We start from the raw sequence: 19964 nt of genomic DNA on the forward strand, positions 1-19964 counted from the left end.
GGCCAACTAGGCAGCAGCCTAGGACAATGACCTCAAAGGAGCACTGTTGAAGAGAGGTTCCAACAGTTCCAGCACCTCATGCTAAAAGTATGCGCATCAGTCTGCTAAGGAGGAGGGAGGAAGTGGTACGGCGCACGTCAAAGGTCACATTAGGTATTTTGTACCCAATGCTCAGCCTGGTCAGCAGCCCCCACCCTTGTTCAGCCTGGTCAGCCCCTCCCCCCGCTCATGCTGGCCAAGGGGACAAAATAGTCTGGCACCAGTTCTGATCTTACCCACTCTTTTCTGTCAACCACAGTACTAATAATGGGAGAGACTTCCCTACTCTCAGACTGGGAAATCTACCTGGTGAACCTGCACTGCATTTAACCTAGTGTAAGAACTCTAGCCCCATTAAATGCAGGTAGATAATACATTATATATTATAATGCCCCCAAAATAGATTACCACACAAAAAAAAGATAAGCAGCTTTTATTTTATAGTTTCAGTTTAATGTTAACGTGTTTTTGAATTGAATATAAACAAAAATATTGCTGAGAAATTGGTATTTAAAATCCCAATGAGCATTTAATGATTTTCATAAAAAACAGCTTTGAGAGATGGCGAGGCTTAGATTGGGGTCTCGCCTACAGCAGATGCCATTCAGTAAGTGCCCTGGCCCACAGTAGAACTCCCATTGGAAGACTAGCATGGCTACATTAGATTAAAAGACACGCAAGGCATGGGTGCTGCCAGTGATTTCACAGGAGCGAAAGCCTTGTGTCAATATGTTAAACGTTCATCAATAGTCCAGAGTTCTCTGTCACTGAGCATTCAGGGGCTGAAATTGAGGGAAAGCCACTCAAACAACAGAGGGGGGAGTAGCAACCAGGTGCCACAGTGTTGCAATTGACGTAAATAAGAGAGTATGTAAGAATGTACAATGACGAAAATGTATGGACTAAGGGAATTTGAACATTTTCTTTTTGTGAATAACCTATTGTGAATAAAGTCTAGTTTTGGAAAAAATAGTTAAACACTCTGCAACTTTACCAAAGAAAAATTTTAAACTGCAGATACTGGAAATCTGGAGAAAAAAAAACAGAAATTGCTGAAAATATTCAGGTCAAGCAGCATCTGTGAAGAGAGGAACAGAGAGAGTGTTTCAACTCAAAGACCCTTTGATTGAACAAGGAGAGTGAGCAAAAGAATCGAATTTAAATTGCAGGTCCCAAAGTGCTGGAGAAACTCATGCTGCGTCCACCCAAATTAAAAGGTGGGTTGGGGGGGGTGGGGTGCGGAGGTTCAGAGGGGAAGGGGAGGAACATAGGCTAACAGGTAAAAAGTAAGGGGTGGATACGTGAGAAGGTAGATGTGGAATAGGGGGTAGGGCAGAGGGCTAAGAAAGATAGCACTCTGATAGGAGAAGATAGGGAGTAGTGAGCTAGAGGGAAACAATGATGAGGTAAAGGAATAGACTAGGGGAGGAGTTTGATGGAAATTTGAGAAGTCAGTACTGAGGTTGTCTGGAGATTGCCAAGACCAAATGTATGGTGTTTTTTTCTTGTGTTTGCAGATGGCCTCAACTTGCAGTATATGGACATATACTGTATGTCGATGTATGGAATTAAAGAGGTTGGCCGGTGGACAGATTAAAGGTGCTCGACGAACCGATCTCCCAGCCTTCATGCATCTCCCAGTCTCCCCAATGGAGTCCGCATCAGGAGCATCAGATGCAGTAAATGATCCCTGCAGAATCACAGGCGAAGTGTGGCTTCATTTGGAAGGACAGTTCGGTGACTCAAATAGTGAAGTGCAAGTATAGCACTTCTTGTGGTCACAGGAGTAAGTGATTGGGGGGGAAGGGATGAGTAGACAAGAGAGTTGTAGAGGGCACAATCCCTCCAGAAAGAGGAGAGGAGGGGAGGGGAAGATGTGTCTAGTGATGGGATCTCCACATGATTCCCTATTTCCCTCTTCCCACAACCACCCCCCCCCCACCTTTTTAATTCAGGAGTCTGTCAGATTATCGACACTCCTGAAGGGCTCAGGCCCGAAATGTCAACTGCCTTTTACTTCCGATGGATGCTGTGTGGCCTGCTGAGTTTTTCTATCATTTTACCTTCATTGTTTCTGGAGCGGCATGGTTAGCACAGCGGTTAGTGCAATACTATTTCAGTGCCAGTGACCTAGGTTCAAATCCACCACTGTATGTAAGGAGTTGGTACATTTTCCTTGTATCTGTTTGGGTTTTCTCCCACCCTTCAACCATGTACGGGGTTTGTCCTTTAATTAGTTTATTTTGGCAGCACAGGCTCATGGGCTGGAATGGCCTGTTACCGTGCTGTATCCATGCCTCTAGGGGTGGATAAACAAAGAGGAGATGTGTTAACTGGTTTATAGAGAACCTGCACATCCACAAAAGCCATCCTGAGCTCCTTGCTGCATGCCATTTCAACTTCCCTTCCCACACCAACCTGTCTGTAGTTGGCCTTCTCCACTGCCAGAGTGAGGCCCATTGGAAACTAGAACAACAACACATCATATTCTACCTGGGTAGTCTTCAGCCCAATGGTGTCAATTTGATGTTTTTTTTAAATTTCAGGTAAACCTTACCTCCAGCATTCTCTTTTCTCTTTCTTTCCAATTTACCTCCAGTCCTCTCATTTTCCCCTTTTCCCATACCACCTCTTCAGCCTTCCATCACCAATTTCATCCCACTTTCACTTCTAGTTTGATCCACCTACTATCCTCAGGTTTCACCGACCTGATCTCCTCATCAACCTGGTTCCAACTGCCTATTATGCATTATAGTTCTTCAATGGTTCCCATTTGTACCTTCCTTCTTCATCAGATTTCAGCACTGGTAGGCTTTGTCCTTCAGCATTGTATTTACCTTCACCCTCCACCTCCCCCAGCCTGGTTCCACCTGTCTAAGCTCCCCACTCCCATTTTCTGCTTCCACCTATCAACTATCTGCCTTAGTACCCCAACTCCACCATTATCCCAACTCCACCACTATCCATCTCCCACCTGGATCAATCTGACAACAGCACCATTTACAAATTTGTTGATGATAACACATGGTGGAGTGCATAAAAAGACAGCATACAGGAGGGAGATTGTAAATTTGGCTGAATGGTGTCCTAACAACAACCTCTCACTCAATGTCACCAAAACCAAGGAGCTGATTGCAGACTGTAAGAAGGGAAAAACAGAGATGTATGATCCAGTGATCATTGGAATCAGAGATAGCAAGAAAGGGCAAATTTAAATTCCTCGGAGTCACTATCTTGGAGCACTTTTCCAGGCCCCATCGTATAAACATCATTGTGAAGAAAGCACGTCACGGCACCTATTTCCTCAAGAATTTGTGGAGATTTGGTACATCATCAGAAACTTAGGCAATCTTCTACAGATGTGAAGTGGAAAGTGTGCTGACAGACTGCATCACAGCCTGGTATGGGGACATTAATACTTATGAGCAAAAAGCCGTATAAAAGGTGGTAGACTCAGCCCAGTACATCATGGGCAAAACTCTCTCCACTATCCAGAACATTTCCATGGAAAGCTGCCATTGGAGAGCAGCAGAAATCTTCAAGGATCCACACCAACCAGGTCATGCTCTTTTCTCACTGCTGCCATCAGGAATCATAATTTATTGTCATGAACCAACCATTACATTCCGTGTTTTGTAGCAGCAACATATAGAGCAAACATTTATATTATAAACCATCTTACAACAATAAATGTTAACATTTTTTAAATAGTACACGAAAAGTAACGCAGTGTCTTTGGTTCATTGTTCATTCAGGAGTCTGATGGCAGTGGGGAAGAAGCTGTCCTTGTGCTGCTGAGTGCTCCTCTTTGGGTTCCTGTACCTTTTCCTTGATGGTAGCAGAGTGAAGAGGGTATGGCCTGGGGGTGGGGGTCTTTGAAGATAGAGGCTAATTTTTTAAGACACCTCCTCATGTAGATGTCCTCAATGGAGTGAAGTCTGGTGCCTGTGATGTCACAGGCCAAGTAATGACCTCTGGAACTTTTTCTTGTCCTGAGAGTTGGCACCTCAATACTAGACAGTGATGCAACTAGCCAGAATGCTCTCCACAGTACACCTGTAGATTTGGTGACATACCAAATCTCAAACACCTCACAAAGTATAGCCACTGGTGAGCCTTCTTCATGATTGTATCAACATGGAGGCTCCAGGTCAGATCCTCCAAAAGTTCAGTGGTTAGAGCTTGTAAATTGGGTGTCACGAGTTCATTCCTTGCTGGGGCCTCATTTCTGTGAGGGGCGCTTGACAAAGTGGTGATTCTCTTGTCTTCTTTACGAAAGACAAAGTTAAAGAATTTCATGTATTTACATTCTAAATGTGGTATTACTGACAATAATGGAACCTTTACCTTCAGATGTTGACACCAAGGAATTTAAAGTTCTTGATGCTCTCCACTGCTGAACCCTTGTTGAGGACTGGGTCATGTTTCCCTGACTTCTTCTTAAAGCCTTTGGTTTTGCTAACATTGAGCATAAGGTTGTTGGTGTGACACCACTCAAAGAATGCTTCCTCATTGCCGTTTGCGATTTTGCCAACAACTGTGATGTCATTGGCAAATTTTTAGATCACATTGAAGAAAGTTGAAGTGACAGGTCATTAGATGCTCAGGACCATCCTTACGAAATGAATGGAGATGCTCTTCAAACTTGTCACCCAATCTACATTTAATTAATGTAGACACTGCATGAGTACTGAATACAACAGACTAGATTGGAAGTATAAATAATTTGTTTGAGAGGCAAGAGAAAATATTATAATGGGAACTGTTGTATCTCCTGGAGTTGCATGGGAAGTGCCATGAGTTGTGGTTGGAAAGATGGAAGAATTAATCAGGAAATAACAGCTCCTGTGGAATATTGAAAATAAAGGGAAGGGAAAGACAGATCTAATGTGGTATCTTGCTCAAGATAGATCCTGCCAGTTACTGTTTGCCACACTGCTCGCTGGGTGCCACAGCACATTTAAGGGGGAGGGGGGACAAGGTCTGAAATCATAAAATATTTGATGTTTGATATGTGGTCTGGAGGAGAGTAGTTCAGAAGAAATCCACTAAACTTGACTGCTTCACAGAGAAAGGAGTCCATAAATTTGAGCAAAATTCCAAAGGGGCCATAGCCAAAAAAAAAGGTTGATAATTGCTGGTCTGCTCCAAACTTTGTTGGTCAATATGGATAGTCAGCTTCAGAAAATTTCCTATTATCCAGGTCCAGTGACCCTAGGTTCAAATTAGCAGATCAAAGTTTAAGAGACCCCGAGCATCCATTGGGGAATGCTGGTAATTAAATCCTCAAAAATCCTTATTGGGCAATTAGTACGGATTCTATCACCGATGTTTATGTGTATATTGTAGTATAGGATGGCTGTGATTGGCCGAGAGTGTAGCCACGCCTACTGGCAGGTCTTAAAGGGTTGCTCCTAGCCAGACCCAGATCATTCTAGACTGGTCGACCTACACGTGATACGCTCCAGTTTTTTGTTAATAAAAGCCTTGGTTCAGATCAACAAGTCTGTGATTCTTTCGACGTGCACTACACATGGTACATAGAGGTTACAGTCTTCCTATTGGTTTACAAATAATTTCAAATCTTATCTACAATAATACTATATATGCAATGCCCTGATACATGATTTAAGCAAAAATTCTTATACAGACATCTCCTAAATTTTATTTGAGAAGGAAAGTTTTGCTTGTTTATGACATCATTTAACTTGGAACAAATGACCTTTGCTGAAAGGATTTTCACTCCAAAATGACTGCACTATTGAAGAAGCTCAGTGATATTTAGACTGCCAAACAGAAGAAAATTTTAGTTACATAACTAATGTTTCAAGCCTGAGAGCCCTTCATCAACATTGAACAGGAGTCTATGCGGCTGCAGGTGCTGTGGGAGCGCTGGAGGTGAATCCATGGACACTCAGTGTCTCTGAAGGGATCCTCTTTTGTTTCTCTTTCTCTTACTGTTAGGGGTGCCAGGCAATGCTCATGGTAACTTTGCCTTTTGACAGACAAAAGTTGAGACACTGTATATCAAGTATTTACTTTTTTATGTATTATTACGTGACAATAAAAGGAAACTTGGACAGAATCGTATCTGGATCACAAATCTTCAGTTTCCACCTGGCTCCATTATCTTTGTTATTCTCAATGCTTTCAGTTTTTTTTTTGATATCATGTGGAGTGCATTAAATTGTCTGACCACTGGGTTCTGTGATGGTCAGGATCTCAGGGGGAATCATTCACTCAGCACTTCTGGTTGAATGTGGTTGTGAATATTTCAGCCTCATTTTTAACTCTTTGACATTCTAGATCTCTCCATTACTGAGATGATGAAAGCTTTGGACCTCCATTCCCCACTCGTCATTCAATTATCCACCACTTTACCAACTAAGGGTGGTAGGGCTACAGAGTTTTGATTTGGGCTGTTTAGAGTAACAGTCTGTTCATTGTTTTACTCGTATATTCTGCAGATAGACCTATGCTGCTCTTCATCTTGAGGTGTGTTAGGTTCTGCTCATTTCACAACAGACCATTTCAATAATTTGATGGAATGGTTGAATGAGCAATATACATGACCAGCAAATGACAATTTCTCTCCCTCGCCCCACCCAACTTTTCAGAATCTGTGTCTCACTAGCAAAGCTACCAACTATTGCCCAACGTTTATTGCCATTGAGAAGGAAGCAGTGAGCCACCATCTGGAAATACTGCACCCCTGTGAAAGTAGTCCCACAATTCCTCTGGATAGAGCAATGGTTTTCACACTTTTTCTTATCACTCACAGACCCTATGTATTTATTCTATTTGCATCTCCTTATGAAAACCTTTAGCAAAGCAGTTTTGATTGTCTTTACAAAGGCCCTGGGCCCCTGGAGTGTCTGGTTTGAGCAAAGCTCTTGCATTTTAAATGAGATCTGTTTTGTGTTGTTTGTGACCTACACTATCCCCATCATCTATCTCCTCCAAAAATATATCTATAAATAATATAAAATATAATATAATCCATATAGTAAATACTTGATATACTTTAAGTATTCCCTATGTCATAGGTGCTCTGTGATTAGTAAGGGATTCCTTAAGGTGGTCTGTGGGTGGAAAGAAAAAGTTTGAAAACCACTGTTTTGATTGTACCTAATTGACTTGTCATGTGCACAGTTTCATAACTCTGAAGGAAATGGGCCAATGACAATTTTTCACAACTAAAATATTTCAGTAACAATTTGGTCTAGAGCAGTGGTTCTCAACCTTTTTTCCCCACTCACATCCCACCTTACTAATCACAGAGCACCTATGGCATAGGGATTACTTAAGGTGGGATGTGAGTGGAAAGAAAAAGGTTGAGAACCACAGCAATAGAGTTTTACAGGAATTTGAACCAGTGATGATCAATCAGCAATTCATTTCCAGGTCAGGGCAGTGGGCGACTTGGAGGGAAACATACTCCAGTTGCCTCAACCTGCTTGGTGGGGGAGATCATATGTTTGGGAAGTTCTGGAATAAGTAATTGCAGGACATTAAAAAAAAATCAAGGCACACTGCATTAGTAGTGCAGGGAATGAAAGTGGCAAATGCGGTCTTAAGCAGACTGTTTTGTCCAGAATGGAGTTCAAGCTCTTGAGAATTGCTAGAACTGCACTCCTCTGAGCATTGTATCATAGTTCTGATGTGTTAGTGGGAAGCTGTTTGGGTATCAAGAAGCAAGTTACTCACCACTGGATAATCTTGGAGCAACAGTGTCCATAAGATTATCCAGTCAAGTCTCTAGTCAAAGACATGGATCATAGGGAATAGAGCAATAGTAAAAGAGAAGAGTAATTCAGTGCTCTCACTCTTGTTTTTAGATGGTGTGATGGATTATATTATATTTTATATTATTTATAGATATGTTTTTGGAGGAGATAGATGATGGGGATAGTGTAGGTCACAAACAACACAAAACAGATCTCATTTAAAATGCAAGAGCTTTGCTCAAACCAGACACTCCAGGGGCCCAGGGCCTTTGTAAAGACAATCAAAACTGTTTTGCTAAAGGTTTTCATGAGGAGGTGCAAATAGAAGAACGAGCTCAAGAGACTTCACAAGTAGGTGTTAATTGGACGTGCTGTGGAGTAATGGATTATTGTTTTGAAAACAACAGATGAACTGGCTCAGAAGATTGGGTCTGGTGCCGTAATCTGTCTGGTTCCAGTTTGCTGTTCTACAAAGGTCATGTGGTTTTGCAAGCAGAGGGAGAGAAGAGACCAAACAGGCTTTCTCTAAGAGAGAGGGAGAGAACTGGTTTCTACAGCATGGCAAGCTGGCAGCTTGTTGAAACCCCATTTTGAAGATGGGTTGTGAGTTCTGAGTTCAGCTTGTTTTTTTTTAAACTTTATTTACTCGTTCAAAAAACAAATAATATATGACATATACAGCAATTATACATGAACATGAACATTTTTTTCCTATATATAGGAAAAAAAGAAAGAAAAAAGAAAAGAAACACCCCCCCCTTCAGCCAACTCTCCTAAGGAGAGCCATAAAAAAAGAAAAAAGAAAAAATATTAAAAAAAGTTAAATATACATATTAAAATCTAATCAATATAAATTGAGATGTAAATATTCAGAGTATAACAGCCACTTATTAATAAAAATATATAATTATCATGCAAAACATATGTAATTTTTTCCATTATTAAACAATATTTCATCTCATTATGCCATCTATTAATATCAATCATATTTGTATCTTTCCACATACTAGCAATACATTTTTTTGCTACGGATAAAGCTAAATATACAAAAGCAAGCTGGAACTTATCTTGAGTTCAGCTTGTTGAAAACCCTTGTAGTCCATACAAGAGGTTAGAGTGTTTCACCTGAAATAAGGGAAACAAAAGGAACTCTATGGTGACCTGCAGAAGAAGAAGTTATCATTTGGAAAACCACAATGGGGCAAGTTTCTTCGGCAAGACACTGAAGTGGCTGATTGGAGGGAACCCCACCATGAACTCCACCCTTGGCAAAAAGCCCAGGTGAGCAAGGGCCAGCTGTTGTTCCTCAGCTGTCACCTGTACCTGTTCAAATTTCACTGATGAGCAGAGCTTCAGAATCATCTTTGTCTAATGTTCCTTCTAGCACCTCTGTAGCAAATATGGAAAATTATAGAGGTCACCAAATACAACATCCATGAAGTTCGAATGGCAGAGGGTCTTGTTGTTGAATAACTGGAAATGTTATTGCATACTTAGATACTGGACATTGGCGGCAGTAGTTATCAATGCTCTATCCTAAAGTAAGATGTAGTTTGTTGTTTTCACATCACCGTGGAACCTTTAAGAGAGCCAAATCTGAGATATATCAAACTCCTCACCAACATGAACAAAAGATTTTGAAACCAAGGAGGTGGATTCCAGGAGTTAGCAAAGAATTCCAAAATTGAAGAAGAGGTTCTAAACATGGTGATAAATATAAATGAGCCTCATTTAAGACCATAGACTAATAAAAATTGATCCCACAATGAATCCGGCCTGGATCTTTGAAAAACAGGGTCCAATAACTAAACAAACATTTAAGTATCCCTCTCATATACACACACACACACACACACACACACACACACACACACACACACACACACACACACACACACACACACACACACACACACACACACACACTCATACATGCACACACACAAACCCTATCTCAGTTTTTCACTTCTTCCATTTGCTCACCCTACTCCATCTTCTATCACCCAAACATATTCAATGAAGTGTACAACTGAGCTACGCACAAGCAAAACCCAAAATCAACATCAAGTGGTCAAAGCCAAGACAGTAGGTCAAAGTGCCATTAACCTGCCAAATCCAAATATGAATCATGATGAACAATTAAACAACTAGATGGATTATAAGTCCACTCAATGATGGCATGCAGCTATAAAGATAAGGTTGACAAATTTGTGAAGAACTTCAGGTAGAAGAGATGAATGAGTGACCCACACTGGTTCTACTCAGGATTCCATCATTACAATTTTAATTGTACATGATTCACTCCATCTACCATCAGAAAATGACTACATCCCTTAACAACATAAGGCTACAAACCGGAATTTATCCAAAATGGAAAATTGTACAGACATGCCCTGATATATCCAATGCATTCTTTAAAAGTCCATCAATCTTTTGCAATATCATTAACAAAACAACAGAAAGAGTCATCAAGTGCATTTTCTCCCCAAAGCATTAATTGATCCGAAAGCAAACTACTGCATAAGCTAAACATCTAAAATAGAAAACTGGAATAACTTAGCAGGTAAGATAGCTTCAGTGTAGAATTTTCACCTATTTATTCTTCTTCCTTGGCTTCTTCAGTGCCAGACTAGTTAGTCAAACCTGGACATGGGGCTAAAGTTGCCAGAGAGGAGAATATCTCCAATTAGCATTCAATTGAGTATGACACCAAGCAGCCCCAGTAGAAATAATGGGAATTGGGGGATAACAGGAACTGTGTTCAACACAAGGAATTATTATTGTGATTGCTGGAGGTCATCTACCTGAACCCCAGATCCTTATTACATTTCCTCAGGGCAGTGTCCCAAGCCCATCACTCATACAATCAAACATGTCTATAATTAGTGCATTTGGGATACAGTTTTCACTTTGCCCAGAATACACTGAAGAAACATGCCAACCAAATAGTGCCGTCCATCACCTGAAGAGATCCCTGCAGATCAGGGCACCAACATTTCTTTCTTCTGCTGAGATGAAGTGTTAGAATTTCCTACATCATTTTGAGAGCATCTTTCATGTCAAATCCAAGAAAAAAATCAGTACTTTCTAAAGACCATTTAAGGGAAGGAAACTAATCCCAGCAAGTTAAAAACAGAAAATGCTGGAAATACACAAAAAATCAGTCTGCATCAATGACAATTTCTCTTCACATAGGTGAGTACTTTTGCATTTTCTATTTTTATTTTCTATTTCCAGCATCAGCAGTTTGTTTTATTTATTTTCAGTTCAATAATAAAAACACAAAACTGAATCCATACTGGCTTGTCAATCAATCTTGAGCAGGATCCTATGGAAATAAGGGCCATTCTTCTGTTAACAAGTGGTGCAGGGATGAAATCTTTAACTTTCTGAACAATGAAAACAGCTGGGTCACATTGTCTCACCTAATATAGATTGTCTACCAGGTGTTTTTAATGATGTGACTCTCCAGACAATAAAAGCTTTGTTGTAAAATTATTAATTCATTCGCCTCAAAGCTGACAACAGCAGATCAAGGACAGGGTTCTCTGAAATAAAAGATGGCGCCTTACAGTGGTGACTCTTTGCAGGCAGCTCTGACGGGAATAATCAAATATTCCTGCTCAGAACTCACAAAAATCTACCAAAACGTGAGGCACACAAAAATAAACTTACCTGACAGCGTGGATTTCCTAAGATCGCTGGGAATCGGCAGTTGCGGCAGAGACAGGTACTGTTACTACAGCGCAGGAGTTTTAAACTGCTCGCCCAGGCACTGCCGAAGCAGTGAGCTTTGAGCTGCCCACATAGTTACAACTGCAACATCACGGGAGCTTTAAACTCACACAATGTTACCATGTGGAAGCTTTAACCCAAAGACATGGTCTTACTTCTCGTGCACTATTTTTTTCTTACAATGATGTAGTAAGATGCTCTAAAATGAATGTTTACACTATGATATTGCTGCAAAACACCAAATTTCATGACTTGTTTATGACAATAAATTCTGATTCTGAATATATTCTATGAAAGAGCTTTGACATTATCCTCGTGTAAAAATTTCACATGCCTGGAAGACATTTTCCTGGTTATTCCTCTCTGGTGATAGGGATTTATACAAATAGTCTGAGAAAATATCCACAATTAAAATATTGCAGATCAAGAAAACCCACTCAAGTGCAGGTGCCCTTTGTGCTACTAATTAACTCTGAGGCTGCATTGTTTCCATCCCTGACTGTAACCCCACAGGAATCTGCTGGCTTCTACCTAGAGCCCTTCCAGCAGTCTCTTGATTGATAGCTCACACAAGACAAGGTCAAAGAATTGCTGTCGTTGCATGTGGCAAGACGATTTCTTCAGCAACTGGACTAAGTGAAGTGTGTAGAATTAATTGACCAAAAGATGACAATGACAAGAATATTTTTAGACTAATTTGTCAACATTCTTGACCTTGTATTTAAATGCTAAGGAGATTTGGTTGGAATTGCACCAAACACCAGTTAGGGTGCAGTTAGAATTGTGCACAGTTTTTGGTCAGCAAACAAATGGGATGCTTTTAGCACTGCATAAGTGAGATGAGATTTATAAGAATGTTGCCAGGGCTGAGAGAATGGCTGATCTGATATTACTTTCCTCATTCATAAATAAATTAGGAAGGTTTAACTGAGGTACATAAAATTGTAAGAGGTGTAAAATTACAGACATTTGAAGATGTATAAATGGAGAATAGCTAAAAGTTGAAGGGGATAAAACAATGGATAAACTCACACAGGATGAAGCTTCATATGATTCAGGAAATAAATTGATTACCTATTGCTTCTTCTTGGTTTACTTCAAGTTTTAGGCCCATTCTCAATCTCTCTGTCTCCAGAGAGCTCATCTTAAAATTATTTTTGAAAAAAAATCACATTTGAAAAACCAACTGTAAGCTTTTTGTTTAGGGTTTATTGCTTCAAATTTCTCACGAGGGCGTGGGGCTAAAACATGGACAATTGGAACAGGGTTAGATTGTTACCCTCACTAAAGGTTCTTTTTTTTAATTGTCACTTAAATAATACTTTATAAAAGTAATATACATGAAATACTTCAACTTTTGTCTGCCGTAAGAACCACTGTGAGCATTGCCCCAGGGCCCCTGATAATAAGAGAAAGAGAAACAAAGGAGTCCCATCAGAGACACTGAATGTCCGTGCATTTGCTTCCAGAGCTCCCACACAGCCTCTGCAGCGGCACAGACTCCAGTTCAAACCGTTGCCAATCTGAGCTCCAGATCCAAACCTACTACATAATCAGGAAGCCTTAAGTGCCTTCAGCACCCTCTCAAAGCCCAGTTCCGAGACCTGGTTCCATGAGCCAATTGCCAGCAGCCTGGGTGAGTCCTTCGAATGCAAGTCACAAACAGCCAGCAGCTTGTGTGGGTCCTTCAGCCTTTGAGGCCCTCACTAGTCTGCTGCTGCGGTCACCATCCTGTAGGGTCAATACCTGGGCCTCTCCTTCTCAACGGGGGCGTGCTCTCCTGGGTGGTCTGCACCAGTCCACTGCTCTCCCAGAGTCTGCAGCCCCTTCTAGTAACTGCCCAGTATAGTTACCTCCATTTTGGGCAGAGGCCTCCACTGTTGCAAGAATTTTTTTTAAAAACACCATTGGCTCTTTTAACAGGCAGTTTAAAACCTGTATAGAGCTGTTGGCATCAGGACCAGACAGTAGGACACTGAAGAGCCATGCTGTAACTCAGCTCTTTGCTCTCCCAGGTCTGCACCAGCAGCATCACTGCCATTACAGCAGTTCCAGCATTGCTGCCATTTTTTTTCCCTCTATGATCATGGCTGTTTTGTCCAAACCTTAACTACTGAAAAGATCTCATAATCGACCCTGTTATGTCCTCCTAAGGATCTTGCATGTTTCAATAAATTCACCCTCCATTCTTTTAAACTCATGGGGAGTGAGGGAGCGGAGATGCAGTACTCCCGCAGGGTCCAGCCACCCAGTCGACTGCCATGGTTTTTCATGGGCTTTGAACAGCCCATTGAGGGAGCTGACAGTGATTTTATTTGAGATCCCATGACCGCGGGGTCTGCGCCCAAGTGCCTAATAATCGGCAGCTGTCATAAGGGGTTGCAGGCTCTGGGGAAATGGAGGACTGAAGCAGAGCACCAGAGGATGGGAAGATCATCCCCACATCTGAGAAGGAGAAACGGAGGAGGTGACCCATGGGGCCGGTGACCACGGTGGCGGACCAGTGAGGGACTCTGAGACTGTGGGACCAGTGCATATGGTGGGCTGCTGGCGACTCGAGCCGAGGAACCTGCGATGCTGTGGGCTGCTGAAGACTGAATCGAACTGGCTGGAGGGGTGCCAGGTATCGGAACCAGGATGCTAAGGGGTGCTGGATGTGCCAAAGAGTTCCTGACCATGTTGGAGGTTTGGATCTGGAGCTCGGGTCGCCAGTGGTTTGAACTGGACTCTGTGTGGCTGCAGATGCTGTGGAAGGCAAATCCATGGACACTCGGTGACTCTGGGGGAACTCTCCTTTGCTTCTCTCTCTCTGACTAAGAAATGTAAGAGTCACTTAGGCCATTTCTGCTGGTGGCAAATCCGTCTGCCTTGCAGGAGGCAAAAAGAAATTTCATGTAATATGACACTGTTTTATTATGATAATAAATGTAATCTTGAATCTTGAATTAAAGGGCAGATGAACCCTCTTGTAAGGTCAACAGCCATCTCGCAAACACGTGCTGTGAAGCATGGAAAGGGCATCCCTTGCATAGCAGCTTAGTCTGGCCATTCACTGCAACAGAACCTCCCCCAGCCATCTTGGACCCCACCAAACCACTGCATCCGGAGGGGATGTCAAGAGGGTGGGGTCTAGATCAGTGCAACCTCCTACTCACCTAAATCCATTCACGTACACACTGTTCCTTTCTGAGGAAAGGGGTATCTCATATCAAACCCCACAAACTGACTGAAATGAACCATCATCATCCTATGGGATAGATAGCCAGAAATAAAAAGGATTGTGAATCTTGTGAAAACCTAGATCGCTCCTTATTTTTCACATCTGTAATCTTCCTACATTTAGAACGGTCAGCTTTCATGTTCCACTGACTGAATTTCTATCAAAATAGACCTAGTACTTAATGAAGATTCTAAATAGATCATTAATCCATTGTATAAATAGAAGTTTCAGGAGGATAACGGAAATCAACTGAAAGAAACAAAATAGCCTCCTCTCATGCAACTGTCTACATACTATATTAGTTCAGCTCACCATCAGCTGCAGTGTATTCAAATCATTCAGTGCAAGGCACACAATTGTATTTGAGGTAGCCATCTCATTCTAGCAGATAATTAACTAAATCTTAAAGAACACAATAGTACTGATCAGAAAAAGGTTTTCAACTTTAATCTATGTGTTCAGCAACTTTTGATTATAAAATCCAGACAATCTCATCATTTGAAAACTGATTGTTTTAGGAGTTGCCTATCTGATGGCTCACACTATACAATCAGTAGCTAAAATAGGCAGTTATTTTTAATCAAACAGAAAGACTGAACCTGCCAGACTTAATGACATCACTAGTGCAACAAATATTTATTTTAATCAGAAAAGTAAAAGCTAAGTAACCATTTCCTCTGATCTGGGTACACTTTCATATCCAAAATTTTATTACTGTACTGAACTATCTCTGGAACGTATTTATTTTAATATTTTGGAAAACAACAAAGATTTATGGGAAAAAAAATGACAGAGCACAACAAATAAGCTCAAAATTCAGCTGAAGAAAAAAATTACCCCACAGTGTAACAAACCTCAACATTTAAGAGACATTGAGGCATGCACTTGAATGCCAAGATATAAGCAGCTGCAAGTCATGGCATGAAAGGTAGGCCTCGTATAGATAGAAGGGCATGTTTCCATGCTTCGTGATAATGACTCTAATGTGAAAACACTATTAGTTCTGGTTAGCCTCAGCTAAAATCTGGAAACCAGAAGTAAAAACTTACGATGTGTCCCTTTGGTTAAATCGTCTCTGAGGGCTTATTTGGCGGCGTCGAGGTGACAAAGATTTTCCCCGCTGTCGTTCTTTAACCGGAGACTGGGAACCTGAGATTTTTACCATCTAGTTCCAGACAAGAAATAGAACAATAAGAAACATATATGGCACATTTAACAGCTTATCTCACCCATATATTCATTACATTAATGTAGCTATTTCCAACTAATAGAAGCCTTTATTGAGGTTTGAGCAGAAGTCCAGTGTTCAACTCCACTTAGGACTGTTGGTCTTTTAAACCATAAAATGATATCCAAGCAGATTTGAAACAACATACTGAGGGGAAGCTTTTTGTGGCAGGGCAATGTAACCCCAAAGACTACCAAGTGAAAATTGGGTTGTGATAGGTGTACCATGTATTCTGAAATTACTGCATACATATGAAAACATTTTTTTTTCCTTTTTCGCCCAATATAGCTGAACAACCAGATTCAAAGTAAACTTAACCTGTTTAGATCAATGTAGGCATATTTTTAATTTTTAGAATGATAGTTTTTACAGTGAAAACATGAACAAATTAGCATATTTGGAAGCCTCCCAAGTGACTGACAACCCTTTGGGCAATTTTTTCTTTCATATCTAATGGCAGAACTGCATCAACAATTTAACATCTAAAAGTTTTTTTATTGTTGTATCTTCTAGGTTTTTTATACTCTACACACAGTTTTATGTGCATCCTGACAATGTAATGTTTTAAACAGTCATGCACATAGTACACTGTATAGAGACATCCTACTCTTAAGGCCATATAGAAAAATCGAAGCTACAAAAATAATTTACGTCCTATTAAACTACCATCCTTCATTGTTTATATTCCCTAGAACGTTCAAGATATATTTGTAATTACAACAGCAGTCCACATGAACACGGTTTGGTTTAAAAACAGTCAGGTTGTGCCAACATCTACAAATTCAAGATTAATTTATACTCAAAATTTAAGTGTTAAGACAGATAATGTATTCTTTCTCCAAACAAAACAACCTATGTTTCATATATCTCTGCATTTGGAGACCCTGTCAAGGTCTTGTTAAAATTTCAATACCCAAACTACAGTAACCTGATTTTTGACAGCAAAGTTTAAATTTTAAATTAAATTTAGACATAAAGCACATTAACAGGCCATTCTGGTCTTCAAGTCCATGCTACCCAATTTACACCCTATTAACCTACACCCCAGGTACATTTTGAATGGTGGGAGGAAACAGAGTCCCCCTAAGAAAACCCACGCAGACACAGGGAGAACATGTAAACTCCTTACATACTGCGCAGGATTTGAACCCCAGTCCGGTTCTGGTCACTGGCGCTATAAAGGTGTTAATTTATTAGAAAGAAAAAGAGGAAGAATAAATAATGAAATAGCAAGGCATCTTGAATAAAATGGCTCCAAAATGATCTTCTATTAACCAAGTTGTGAGGGTAAATCACAAGGGTGGGGCATTTACCTTCATTCTCATATCTCGAGCATGCTTCTCCAACTCCTTCCTCACCTCTTCCCTACTCATCTTGCTTGTGTTTAGAACCAAACGCTTCCATTCAATCTGTTGGAAACTGTGTGGGTCATGTGATACAAACAAGCCAATCTTCACTTTTTTCACAGTGTGCAGGTATTTTCTGTAGGACTCCTCAAATTCAAAAAACAAGTCACTAAGTGTTCGAAAAGTCAAGGGCTTGTCCATCAAGTCCTCTCTCCTGCTCATACCCAATGTGCCAAAACGACCATTATAATAGACACCAAGCACGACATGGTGAAAGTAATTCCCTGAGAATTGGGTTTTAAAGCTGATTGGAAAACGTTCTATGACTGGTAACCCATTAGTAAGGTATCTAATTATTATGTTAAGGATCGAAATAAAAATTTAAAATATACAACAAGTTTCAGTTGTGTTACTTATATTAATGAAATGTTTATTGTCATATACAGTGTACAATTTACATATGAACCAAAATTCTTGCTGCAGCCTCACAGATACTTCATTAATATAATTCAATAGTATACAAATTACATGTTCGTAATTCGTTGTTTAGGCAATTGTGATGAAACATTCAGATGAGTTTAACTAAAATGAGAACAGCTAATTAGCAAAATAGGATCACTTTTAATATTTTCATTTCAGTTTTTAATCCTTTTTTACATTTAGAGATACAGCCCGCGCTGCCCAAATATACCCATGTGACCAATTAATCTGCTAAACCTGCATGTCTTTTGGAATGTGGGAGAAAATCAGAGCACCCTGAAGAAACCCACGCAGACACAGATGAAAGTGCAAACTCCTTACAAACAGCGCCGGATTCGAGCCCGGGTTGCTGGTGTTGTAATAGTGTTGTGTTAACTAACCCCTAAAGGGGGGATTGAATTTAAAAGTACAGAACACATGCATTCTTTCATCAAATATTATGCTTGGATTCTGAAAAAAACACATATATGTTCATACACAGGCACACACACAAGAGCATAAGAAATAGGAGCAGGAGTAGGCCATCCAGCCCGACAAGCCTGCTCCGCTTTTCAATGAGGTCATGGCTGATGTGATGATAGACTCATCTTCATTTACTGCTTTATCCCATAACCCTTAATTCCCCTACTTTGTAAAAAAATCTATCCAACACTAGGCCCTTTTATAAAGCAAAAAAAATCCTAAAGTAAAGGCAGAGATTCTCCGCCCTCAAGTCAGGAAACTTACCTTCATAAATGGGCCATGAGCGGCTGCAAGGTGGCAACTCCAATCCCTCTCCAAGGTAGTGCTAGAGGTGGAGGGGTGTGCTCCCCCTCGATGAATAAAGGTACATCTGCTGCAAGCAGCTGCCTAGGGGCGGGCTGATGGAGTTGCGATGATGCCATTAGCCCGTGACCTAATTCACCATTCTTTCCCACTCACTCACCCCTCTTCCTCCATGACCCCTTCTGGGCAGGGGCAGCCAATGGGGGCTATCAGGGAAGGGGCGACCGGGCCAGCGAGGGACATCAGGGATGGCTGGGCCATCTGAGCCATCAGGGAATGGCCGGGGTGGGCTGTGACAGCCCCGCCGACCGCTCCGGCCTCCGGCACCTCACCGGGCCGCTTCGGTTTTTGGGGCTACTTGTCAGCACCAGCGGCTCAATACGTGGCAGATCAATGGCTATCTACCCTACCCATAATCCCCCACGTGGCTGAAACCATTCTGGGAAACGTAGAGCAGTTCCAGCTGTATATGGGATCTTGGGTAGAGAAGATAGCCATTGCTCTGCTACGTATTTATGACAGGAGATGCAACGGCAACAGTTGTCCCCAGCTACAGCGGATCCGGACAATGCATCGAGGTGCCGCTCGGCATAAACTGTTAAGATTAAAATTTTTACCTGTTTTTGAAGCCGGCCTCAAAGTGGAGGCACAGCCTAAAAACACCTATTGTCTTAAATATATTTGCTAAGGTAGTCTCCATTGCTTCAGTGGAGCAAATTCCATAGTTTTACCACCCTCTGTGAAAAGCAGTTCCTCCTCAGCTCAGTCCCAAAACCTACTTCCCTGAATCATCAGGTTATGTCTGCTAGTTCAAGACTCCCCCACCAATGAAAACAACTTACCTACCTCTATCTTATCTATGCCTTTCAAAAGATCCCCTCTCATCCTTCTAAATTTCAGTGTGTACAGTCACAGACAATTCAATCTCTCCTCATAGGCTAACCCCCTCATCTCTTGGACCAACCTGGTGAAGCTCCTCTATACCTCCTCCAAAGCCAGTACCTCCTTCCTCAAGAAAGGAAACTTGTATACAGTGCTCCAGATGTGGCCTCAGCAAAACCTTGTTCAGTTTCAGTTGCTCCTAAATTCAATCCTTCTTGCAATGAAGCCAACATTTGACTTCTTGATAGCCTGCTGCAACTGCAAACCAACTTGCTGCCAACTGGTTCATCTCCAGCAAAACTCTCCCCTTTCTTGATCTCCACCTTGGGAGACAAGCTTTCCACTGACATATTGTACAAACCCTCCAACTCCCACAACTACCTTGACTACACTTCTTCACAACCAGTCCCCTGCAAGGATTCTATCCCCTTCTCGCAATTTCTCAACCTCCACCGCATCTATTCCCAAGATGAGGTCTTCCAGTTCAGATCACCTGAAATGTATGCCTTCTTCCACAAACATGACTTCCCCTCTACCACCAT

The 19964-nt window shown here is 41.3% G+C and overlaps 1 protein-coding gene across 1 annotated transcript in view; it reads right to left on the reverse strand.

Annotated features, from left to right (window-relative positions):
- Positions 1 to 19964, reverse strand: part of vash2 (vasohibin 2) — an 80562-nt gene that overhangs the window by 10949 nt on the left and 49649 nt on the right. The window contains exons 5-6 of the mRNA XM_069931324.1: positions 17263 to 17644; positions 15771 to 15886 (exon numbers count right to left, since the gene is read on the reverse strand). Coding sequence (XP_069787425.1) covers positions 15771 to 15886; positions 17263 to 17644 — 498 coding nt within the window. The remainder of the gene's footprint in view (positions 1 to 15770; positions 15887 to 17262; positions 17645 to 19964) is intronic.

This window comes from Narcine bancroftii, chromosome 4 (assembly GCF_036971445.1).
Source record: "Narcine bancroftii isolate sNarBan1 chromosome 4, sNarBan1.hap1, whole genome shotgun sequence".
Classification (NCBI taxonomy): domain Eukaryota; kingdom Metazoa; phylum Chordata; class Chondrichthyes; order Torpediniformes; family Narcinidae; genus Narcine; species Narcine bancroftii.